We start from the raw sequence: 11,831 nt of genomic DNA on the forward strand, positions 1-11,831 counted from the left end.
TCTTCTTGCCATTATGTTTATATTTTAGCTAATGAACAAGTTCTAGCTTTTCCTCATTGGGAAAGCTATTGCTGTGTTATAGTCTTTCAAAAATGCCTTCACAGGTTTTGTTGTTATATACACGAATGTGCATGTGTGTATGCTTGATTTCCTTTTAAAAGAGGAAACTTAAACAAATAAAATTCTGTATCAGTTACCTATATTGATCCTAGCGTATCACTAAGCTTGTACTTTAATTATACTGTTCAGAGCCCTAATGCTAGAGATAAAGGAATAATTGATAGCAATCTTTGGCTGTTACCCTTCTTGTGGACCAGCTAATCTAGGATAATGAAACAGTCCTGCCAGTGTATTTCACAGTTGTTCACTGATCTCAAAGGAAAGGTGAGAATGAGGGTTGACGCACTTGGGAGAATCATCAACAATGTTAACACATTCCTCTGCACTGCCTACTCCTGCCTTCCTCATACTGTTCCTATCAGGTTTCCTTTCCATCTAGGTGAGTCCATCTTCCTTTGCTTCTACTCTTTCATAAGTTGCCTGCTCTGCTGCATCCCTGTTTTACAAATCCCGTGTCCTTCAGACCACTCCTGTTGCAGACTTCCTGCTTTTCTTGTTTCATGGGTGCCAGCTGTTGTAGAAGTATCAAAGCACAGGAGGTAGTCTTCCAGTCATGATATCCCTAGTGCCTGCAGTCCCTGCTGTCCAGGACAAATCATTGAAGGAAAGCCCTGCTCTTTCTCTTTGCAATTTTGTTGGAAAGCATGCTTTTGAAATTGTGTACAGGAGCTGTGTGAAGATAGAATATATTCAGTTCAGCTCCTCTGTTCTGAATATTAACTTGCAGCTGAGATCTGATGGGTCAAATTGATACGAATTATCATTGGCATTTCAAAGAAACAGATGAACTACTTTCTGAACTTTGCTAAAATACTTAGATAAGATCCAAATTTCAGCCAAAACCATTCGAAAAAGTCTTAATCATCTGCAAGCCAGATTACCATTCTTTAATGGCCAGATTTAAGTTAATGAATATTTTAGGGATAGATGATAACTATGCCATTGTTGCGTGTTTAAAGGCAAGTAGAAGACTTCTTTCTGCCCCTAAATAGTAACTCCTGCGTTGTCATATAGAGCTCAACCATCAAAAGATAATGTTGTTCATGTGTTTTTCTGCTTGTTTGTTTTTCATAAAGTCCTGTGTTTTGATTAATGTTTTCTAATAGTAGTTTTAGACAAAATATCAAACATTCATTTCTTTATAGCTTCATCATAGATGGTCTATTGTAATCTGACTCATGATTTATAATGCTTTCCTGTTTTGCTTCATGAAATGCAGATTTGACCCCTCCTAATGTAGGTACTGTATTTAGTACTTTTCTGTACTCTGTGAAAGTATTCTGCAGTTCTTTCAGTGTTTTTATTTCTAGTGTTTTAATAATTTCTGTCCTTTTCTGTTGGTTGATTTTGATATTATTCTTTCTATTGTTTTAATATGCCGCCATAATTAGCAGGAAAAAACATAGGTCTAATATGATGCATTTAAAATGGGGACGAGGCTTGAAGTCAAATACCATGTAGTTCTTTCTGGGGAACTAACCTGTAGGGGCTTTCCTTGAACCAAGACTTAAAGCTGTAGACTTATATGTGAGTGAGTAGAGGGAAGCCTTAGAGTTCCTGAATCAAATACCATCTTTGATGGTTCCACCTAAAAAGTATCACGTGGGTGTTCTCTTGTGTTCAAGATGATGAATGCTAGGCATAATCTGTAATCCAGGCTAAAAATGCTTAAGAAGTCTGGTGATGTGCATTTGTACATAGAGCAAATATTCCTCAGATGAACTTTGAAGGGGGTGAAGGGGGGGAAGAACATCTGATACTATGTGGGGTGGGAGGAGAAGGGAGTCCTTGGTAAATGCATGACTTTGGGGTGTTGCTATTGCTCTGGGGAAGTTTTCACTTCTAGGAAAGGTAGATGAGTTTGGTCTCTAAGTTGCAGAAAACCTTCCCATTTTGGGGGGGAAAAAATATATGGATGCATGTCCTCCCATATTTCATCCAGTGTGCCTGTACTCTGAAGTTGTTGCTTACTCCACTGGCAGCCTTCAAGGCCTGCTCAGGCCAGCTGAATTGAGGGATCAAATTGCATTGCTCTATTAGCTTTCAGAGAGAATCTCAGGCATTTGGAACCCTTTGGATCTTGACCATCCTTATGACTCCTCACTCAGTTTCATAGTATAGCGATCTGAGAGAAGAAAAAGATGGCTACAAATATAAAGGATACTACCAAATTTGCTCCTCTCTCTTTTGTGTAGCTCTGTCCCCTTTCTGCAGTTTTCCTATGATTTTGGCTATCTGCTGCACCACTCAGCAGAAGATGTGCTCCTGGTAGGATCACAAGGTATATTTTGAATAAAAGAATGGAGAGAAAAATTGGTCAGTTCTCAGCCATCTGGAAAACTTAAGAACGTTTGTGTTGCATGATGAAGACATTTGTTTAAAGTTGGCATATTAAATATTTTTATATTGAGTTGCTGATAGACAAAATGGTGCTCTTACTCCTGCTTGCCTACTTTAGATTCTTTTGTCAGTGTTAAGCATGCATTGTAAAATTCTGTCTGAGTGCAGTTGCCAAGTATCTGTCTTGGTAGCTACAATCTTAGTGAGTGTCCATTAAGTAATCTGCTTGAATTATACATCATCTTCTTTGATTTTACCTTTTCTACAGAAAAATTCTGATTTTTTTTTTTAATGCTTTTAAGAAAATGTAGTCCTCTGTCTTTTAAATTTTGTGGGAAGAATTGTGAGACAAGCTGAGTGTCTAAAGACTTCACAGAAGAGTATTTTTCTTTCACCATGTGATCATCAATGAATTTTTGTTAATTTTTACAAGTGAATCTCTGAAACAAAACTTTAGGCTGAACTCCATCTGTATGATCTCATAATTTAGGAAGGAAATACAGCAACAAAGTGAATATAATATATTATTAAGTGGAAACTAACTAATAATCTGACTGACAGTTGTGTTTTTAATAAAATGAGTATTGTTGCAACATGCCAATTATAACTGAAATTTCTCTCAGAAATATCTGTATTCAGGCTAAGTTTTGGTTATATACACATGTGTGTATATATATAGCAGTCCAGGACTTTTTCTATAAAAAAATATTTGGGTTAAAGTTGTAACCCTATTTGAAAATAGAGCTATGCCATGACAACAGTTTGGTAGGAAATAACAGTAAGGAGGTTTTCTTTTTAATCTAATTATGTGTTTGCTTTGCTTTTCTATAGTCAGCATGAATTGCAGAACACAATGAATCTTTTTATGTACCACATAAACCTCGTTAGACAAACTCAGTACCCTTATATCATAAGGAACGAGCAAAGCAAAGTACTCCTCAGATTTGCACATTTCAGTTCAGTGAAATCTGTTGTATCATCCTTTACAGAGAATTGAAATGAAATTTTCTTTGATGTAGGAGGAAATGGCTTTTGCAGCATTGATTCACAAACAATTGGTCACAGCTCCAGTGTTGGGTGATGCTGAACATAGGAAATTAATGTATTAATGTAACCCTAATATAGTGCACTAATTAAGGGGCTCATAATATGCAAGAACAATCTAAGTCAGAAAAGAGAAGGGTTTTTCTACTGAATTTTTTGCGTTTCTAAGAAGATGACTGCAATGCACTTAGAATCTATTCTGTTGGAAAATGTCAGTCACAGCTGACTGTAAATCACAAATGTTCCCCCTGTAATGTTGCCCTGCTGAGCCTCCAGTGTTTAAAAACTGAAAAGGTGAGGTCTGTTACTTTGGAAGATATTCACAAATTAATACGCAAGATTTACATGCAGAGAGAGCAGAGCTGTGGTTACTGGGGGTTTGATGCAATTGCAGAGTGTCAGTATTAGCCTTTAGTGAAAAAGGCACTTCAAACTTGTAATGATACTGCTGAATACACTTTACACTGATTATCTTTAGTTCTAGGAATTATTCGTCACCATCTGCTCCATAATGTATTCATTATCTAAAATGAATCCAATCAGCAATCCATTTCTGTATTTTATAAAACTACACTTATTAAAAAATAAAAAATAGTCTGATAGCGCTCTCTGTACTCTTTGCCCAGAATTGAGGGACTCTGAATTTGATAAGACTGAATTTGATAAGACTCTGCTCTATTGGCCAATAGAGATTATTATGAAAAGGATGAACTCATTTTTGAGGAAAAAATGTGGTATGGGAGCTGGAACTTGTATGCATCCGAGTCATTTAAACATTGTTTTCTGAAATGTTTTCTCTAAGTAATTTATACAGAATTATATCTGTCACTGTAGGAGAAAGTAATGAAGAAAGAACATTCAGAAACTGGATGAATTCACTGGGTGTAAGCCCATACGTTAATCACTTATACAGGTAAGGCTTCTTAAGTAATGTTTTCTACTCACCAGGGCATAATAATGTGTTAGCATCTGTAAGAATACGGTAACAACATGAATTTGAGGAAGCTTTATTTCTACTGAAGGTGGTTTCCAAGTTTCTCTACAGTATGATTAGTCTGCAGAGCCACACTAAGTAGTACCTCATTCAGATGTTATACTCACCATCAAGAAATAGATGTGCACTGCTAGCATTTGTTGTTTCTGGTTTACAACTGCTATGAAGCAATGCTTTTGTAGATGGCTTATAAGAAAAAATGTCAGTTGAAAAGGTTTATCAGGAATGTGATTTAAGTTGGGAAGATAATACTTTTGCTAATTACCTTCTTTCACAAGAGGTGTATTTTGGTTTAGATAAGCCTTTAGCAAAGTAAATCTATGTGCAGATTAAGCATAAGTATTTAACGTTTTGAAAAGGTATGAGGAAACTAAAACTGCATGAATAAATGAAGACTTTACCTAGGTGCTGTATACATGTGTACCTTATACAAACAACTACAGCTGGTAAAACTAACTTATTGCTCTGCCTGCTTTGCTAAGATTTGTGGAAATAATGAAATCGAATGTACAATTTAACCGAAATAGTGGCAGAGATCAAGCGATACAATTTAGACTGGTTTCTCCACAGGCTGACAAAATTTTAATTTTGGTGACTGGAATTTTTCTGCAACATAAAATATACTTTCAGAAGTCTCATCCTATTAAAAGTCTCAATAAGATTTTCATTTTGAGTATGAAATTTTGTACTTAAAGATATTGTTTTACTCTCATTTAGTGACCTCTCTGATGCTTTAATAATCTTCCAACTGTATGAAATGACTCGTGTGCCAGTTGATTGGACTCATGTTAACAAACGTCCTTATCCTCTACTTGGTGGTAATATGAAAAAGGTAGGTACACACATAATACAGTTTGGTTTCTCAGGCTCTAACTGCCCTGCTTATAGTAAGCTGGACTGTCTAGATTTACTGAGACAATCCTGGCCAAAAAAAAAAAAGGAAAAAATCTTACAAGCGTTATCTCCAGAAATAAAAAGCTGTATATCACTTTACTTTAAAAATGTGAACACCATTTAACAATATTATGTTTAAGGTTTAATTATTTATGTTTAAAAAAAAAATAAAATAAAATGCAAGCCTGGCATGTCTTTTGTTGTATATGCTCTTGTGTCATGAGGTGTTACTTTGCCAGGAGAATTTGTGCAAGCCCTGAGCTTTCATTTTGAGATCATTTTTCAGTTAAAAATATAGGTGAAAAAAATACTGTTTGTTTTAAAAGAATCCATTTCTTGCATTTTTCCAAGTTCCACTTTGTATGTATTTATTACTTTGTTGAAAACAAAGAAATTGATTTTCTCTGGTGTGAAATAAGATTATCATTTGAATTTTATATAATTGTATTTACGTCTACAAGAATACTAGAAACTGTACAGTATAGAAAGGCTATAAATCTTCATCTCCAAAATGTAACAGAAACCCAAATTGATTCAAACTATGGATAATTTCTGTCTTTATTATAGAAATGCTGAGGATTTTTTCTTTTTTCATTGTTTGTATACACTTATTTTTAGATTGAGAATTGCAATTATGCTGTAGAACTTGGGAAGACAAAAGCAAAGTTCTCCCTGGTTGGTATTGCTGGACATGATCTAAATGAGGGCAATCCAACTTTGACTTTGGCTTTGATATGGCAGCTGATGAGAAGGTATGTTAGACATAATACGTGGTGTGTGTGTGTGTACTTGCCACTTGTTTTTCTTCATCAAAGGAAATGAAGACAGATCTTCAGCCTGTCTAACAGGTGCACTGATGCACGTGTCTGACAGATGTATTCACTGTTGTGTAGCTTTATAATCAGATACAAATGTTTCCATAATCTGAATGAAATTTCACACTTGAACATAAAAATTGCAAGTCATTTAAACATTTTTGGAATCAAATAACCATTTAAAACTTTTACAAATGCAAAAGTGACTTTTAACTTTGAACATTAACTATTTTTAAGTTGATTTTTAATTGTTATTTTTAATATTAATCTGTGAAATACAGGAGTTTACATAAGGAGGAGTAAAATCTAAAACAATGAACCGAGCGTGATTATACAGTATATTTAAAATGGGCATTTTGGAGAGTCATCTCCTTGCATCCCTATTGTAAATCATAAAATCCCTATAATATGTCACAAATATATACTTATATACTTATATAATACTTTACATATATACTTATTTTTACATAATGTGTAATGACTGAAACAACAGCAATGTGTGTTCATGTACACATCGATTTATACATTGACAATTAAAACATTGCATACTAAAAATTGTTAGTAAAATTTCATGGTTTTTCAGCAAATATAGAAGTATGTAAAATATTGTATGTTAATTTCATGTATTTTCCTGGAAGCATGGAACAATATAAATATTTGTGAAATCAAAAAAGAGATGATGTATGCTGTAGGCATTAAAACAGGGAGAATTTAAGCCCCCACAGTTGTAGTAATTTGTAAAATTCTTGTTAGTGCACTGACCACAGATTGATATCAATTGATTTCAATAAAAATTATTTTATGGCATGTATTTTCCACATGTTCATTTTCTTACATCTACTCTGGAGTACTCAATACTTTTTCTTTCTTGGGCTACCTCAATTCAGTTGTCAAAGTGACTGAATGCAAGGGAACCATTTAAGCTTATAAGATTGTTTCTAACGTGTTCAATAAGAAATACAGAATGAAATAACATCCCAGGCTTAATAGTGTTCATTGTTATTTCATTCTTCTAAAAACTGAGGAAGAGCTTTCCAGAGCAAGGTAACTTGTAAGGGTATTTTATGAAGAGAAATACTTATTGCTGTGTTAAAGTAATATTTTACTTTTGCTTGTGGTGTAGTTGAGACTTATTTTCTTTATTCAAGGTATACTTTGAATGTGCTATCAGACCTTGGAGAGGGTGAAAAAGTTAATGATGAAATTATTATTAAGTGGGTGAATCAAACACTTGCAAATGCAAATAAGAAAACTTCAATTACCAGTTTCAAGGTAATCAAATACATTTACCTTTCTTCTTTCCACCTATAATCATATCTGGGATTTTTAACCTAACAACTATGAGTTTAGGTTAAGGAGTGAAAGTTCTGGGTTTTTGGCTTTAATAACAGCTGTTCAAAAGCGAGTGTGTGACAGAGCCACCAGGGGGGAACCCAATTTAACCAGCAACTTGTTGAATGGCATTGCTGATATGCCACAGGCCTGATATTGTCATTATTGGTCATTTTCCAGAAATAATTCAAAATGCTACCTTTCAGCAAATACGAACACATTGATAAATGAAGCTTTCCTTTCACAGACTTGTTTAAAATTATAAAGTACGTCAGGTGCATCGTGCTGTGTGAATCTCATTCATTAGAAATGCTAATTAAGTGATTGCATTCGCACACAAATATAGCATTCGTAGATGGGTTTATTGTATATACTGACACAGTTGTGTCAATGTGCTTTACAGCAGAAACATAAGAACCTAGCAAGTTAAATATTTAAAAGCTTCTCATGTTATGACATTGAATTAGGTAAGCATTAAGCAAAAGTTAATACCAAATTATTTTTATTCAACAGAAGACTACATTTTTATTGTAGGAGGAAAACTTGGTATTGTTCTCCTTAAGAGGGATTGCTTCATCTCTTATTTCTATGTTTGTTGTAGTAATGTTGATATAAATAAGTTGAAAATAAGATAAGTTGTCCCAGTATCTCGAACTTGGTATGCTGGTGTTTTTTATTTAGGGGGAGTTTGCTTACTTTTAAGGTAATTGAAAGGATGGTAGACTGATACAGACAAGAAACCAGTGGTTTAAGGAGACATTCTTCAGCATAATCGTTGTATTACTGATTTTTTTGACAACGTTCATGTATATATTGTCTTTCCCAGTTTGAACTTTTGTCTGCATTTTGAAGTAACTACAGCAAACATTGTGTAGCAGAGAATTTGAAGGTCCCTGATACTTCCTGTGGACTGTGAAAGCAAAGTTTTATTGAATTAGCATTAGTTCATACAAGAAAAATTAAAAATGCTTTTTGTTTTTTTTGGGGAGATGGACCATGCATTCAATGTCTTCAAGTAGAGATTTTGCCTTTTAAAATTTTTTACTATATCTGAATATATAATTAGTGTGGCTTTGTGGGACTTGGCTGAGTTTGAAATCATAATTCTGGTGATGAACACTCCATATGTCTTCTGTGCTGAACTTGTGAAGAAGTGGTGCTTGATTCACTGGGACAGTTTTCTGATTGTTAGTTCAACATCATCTTGTAGTAAGCTGTTTCTCTGCCATGACATTTGGGAAGTAGTAAATGCATTTTCTGTTTTAAAAATTGAGGAAAACACATCCATGTTTTAAAGACTAAACAAACTCCTCATAGTAGCTCAGAATACCATCTGAAATGCAAAAATGATTGAGTGAATCATAAACTACAACAGAAAATAATTGTATTTTGAGAAAAAGAAGAAAGTGAGACTAGTCAGACTAGTCAGGGAATGCAAAAACCTATTTTTTGTCTTTAAAATCTGCTCCTTGGACTTCTTTTTAAGTTCCCTTTTGTCCTTAGGGAAGGGGGAAATATCTTTGATTTAGTCAATTTATACCATTTATACGGTATAAATTATTGTACATTATGAACATTGTAATTTTGATGTGCTAAAACCTCTAGACCTCTTGAAGAGGCAAGGTTTCTTTCATTGTGAAAACAAAATAATAGAAGCTATTAAATTTCTAATACTAATCTTTTAAAGTCTCTTTTCTTTCAGGACAAATCAATTAGCACTAGTTTACCTGTCCTAGATTTGATAGATGCAATTGCACCAAAAGCAGTTCGCCAAGAAATGGTCAAGAGAGAAGATCTTTCTTATCAAGACAAATTGAATAATGCCAAGTAAGTTTTAAATAAATAGTTTCTATTTTCATAAAATGCAGAAATGCATGAATTCGTGACTTATTTAATATGACTTATCAATTTCACAGAAAGGAATTACACTAATGTTAGTTGATTTGTTTCAGAGAATGTTGTTTTGAATTCTGATATTCAAGAGCTACTTTGCAGCTGTTAAGTCTGCTAGAACATTTGAGTTCATAGTTTATGATCTACTACCACTCCAGTGCAATTAACTTAATACAGTCTGCTATAATCCCTAAGTTTCTGAGAAACATAAATGCTATGATAACCAGTAGCAAAATGGCTACCAATACAGTTGTTAATATATTTTTCTTCACAATCATGTTCATTTTCACCTGGTGCTGATTTAACAGGGATATCCTGATTTTAAATCTGTTGTTGCTATGAATCTTCACATGTTACTAGATGCTAGTTAAATAATACATATTTTCTCTAACTTTCAAGGTATGCCATTTCAGTTGCTCGAAAAATTGGTGCTCGTATATACGCTCTCCCAGATGATCTGGTTGAAGTGAAGCCAAAAATGGTGATGACAGTGTTTGCATGTTTGATGGGAAGAGGATTGAACAAAATAAAATAATGAAGAGATTTAACACAACTTCCTGTGATGTTTAAGCATGACAAATGCTTCACAGCTTATGGAATTTCAAAGCTTAGTACAAAATGAGAAATTGTATGCACAAATATATTATGTGTTTTTATGAAATTGAATGAAATTTTAATACACTGATTATTTATGGTTGCTACTATTTTCAGAATGTTCGTTATAAAATATCTAATTTGTATTGCTTTGAAAACAAACCAACTCAACTGCATCAATCAAGCATCGGTTTATTTAGCACGTAACCACCTGTATCATTTTACCTTTCATGTTTTTTGAGCATCTATTGAGAAACTTTTTTTTGGTGGCTGTTAGTTAAATTTAGTCATACCTGTATCAAGATGCACTCCGGTCCCTATTTCATTACCCTGAACTTCATAATTTATCATCCTTGCCTTATTCTTTAAGAGTTTAAATCCTGCTGAAACCTGAGTCTTGTCACTGACTTAAGTCAGAGCAAGTGAAGGCCTATGATATCTGGAAGCTAAAGAATATTCATAAAGCTGATGAAACTTTTTGTGAGAATCATCTTTAAGTGTAGTAGCTTTGCTATTGAGCAAGAACTTCTATGGTCTGTGTCCTAAGGAAAAAAGCATAGTAAGCAGACGTGTAATAATGTTATTAGATCCGCATATATGTTACCTTTTTCAGTTGAACTACACAAGATTTTTTTTAAATTTCATAAAATATTGTAAAAGTGAACAATAAAAGCCTGGCCTGTCCAGTTTGGGGGTTCACCTAAATGAATTGCATTTCCTTACAGATTTGTTCCTTTGATTTTTACTGGAGTATAAGGCATATATAGAGAGGCTTTGTATATGGTACGTTGTCTGGGTGAGATCAAGTACATAAGTATTTTCATATTGATCTTAAGCAAATATTTGTACCTTTCTATGCAGCCATAATTTTACACCAAAGGGTTCTGGATTTTTAATTTTTACCAGAAGTTGAACAGTGGAAAAAAAAAAACGCAAAACTAAATACAAATGGACTTTTCTCTTTTAAAGATAGGGAGCTTTTTCTCTCCACTCCTGGAAACAATAAGTGTGGTAAGATCCAAGCATGATAATAAGTGAGCAGTTGTAGCAAGCCTGTTATCTTGCACAACATCTTAAGAAGATGCATCCATTTGATTTCCCTTAGAGTATTCACTTACATAAGAGAATTAAGGGCTTGGATTTGTACCTGTTTTCTCTATACTGGCTGTTTTGTAAACTACTGCTGTAGTGCACTGTATACTTGAGGAAAAAAAATTCATCTGGAATTATGCTATTAAGGATTTGTTCAAGCATATTTTGATAAAATAGAAATGGATTTTCAGGGTGCCCCAGCTTCTCCACAGCATCCATCTTTATACTCGGCTAAAGGGAATAAGGCTGCCAGCGTGGTCAGCTCAGGATGACTGCCTGCAACTTGAGAAGAATTTGGGGATAGGGCCTGGTGTATCATGACTACCTGCACTAAACCGCGAGAACAGGAGCTAGGACTGCAAGTTACTGATATATGAAATCAGTTGTCTTTAAACTGTGAAGATAAAGGCATTAATTCTAACATAAAAAAGAATTAATAGCCGTGATGTCTAGAAGTACTTCCCTAAGAGTTAAGCGATACAGACGTGTCGATGCTCCTTGTACGTATAGCAGCACGGCGCAGTCAGGCGCTGCGCTCTGTGCTCCTGCTCACCCCGCCGCCTCACAGTTCGGCCGGGCCCGAAGGCACAGAGCCCCCCGCTGCTGACCCTGCCCCTAAACGCTTTGAGGGCTGAGGCTAAGCCGCGAGTCGCACTGCGCTGCGGGAGGACCGGGCGCTAACGCGGCCGAGACGCAGCCCCGGGACGCGCTCC

The 11,831-nt window shown here is 34.8% G+C and overlaps 1 protein-coding gene across 6 annotated transcripts in view; it reads left to right on the forward strand.

The window, feature by feature from the left end:
• PLS1 (plastin 1) overlaps positions 1–10,731 on the forward strand; it is a 38,471-nt gene extending 27,740 nt beyond the window's left edge. For all 6 annotated transcript variants that reach the window (XM_019618936.2, XM_010716392.3, XM_010716393.3 and 3 more), the window contains 6 exons: positions 4,339–4,417; positions 5,216–5,330; positions 6,011–6,144; positions 7,356–7,479; positions 9,242–9,366; positions 9,832–10,731. In XM_019618936.2, the coding sequence (XP_019474481.1) occupies positions 4,339–4,417; positions 5,216–5,330; positions 6,011–6,144; positions 7,356–7,479; positions 9,242–9,366; positions 9,832–9,967 (713 nt within the window). In that variant the 3' untranslated portion in view covers positions 9,968–10,731. The remainder of the gene's footprint in view (positions 1–4,338; positions 4,418–5,215; positions 5,331–6,010; positions 6,145–7,355; positions 7,480–9,241; positions 9,367–9,831) is intronic.
• The last annotated feature ends 1,100 nt before the right edge of the window (positions 10,732–11,831 follow it).

This window comes from Meleagris gallopavo, chromosome 11 (genome assembly GCF_000146605.3).
Source record: "Meleagris gallopavo isolate NT-WF06-2002-E0010 breed Aviagen turkey brand Nicholas breeding stock chromosome 11, Turkey_5.1, whole genome shotgun sequence".
Classification (NCBI taxonomy): Eukaryota; Metazoa; Chordata; class Aves; order Galliformes; family Phasianidae; genus Meleagris; species Meleagris gallopavo.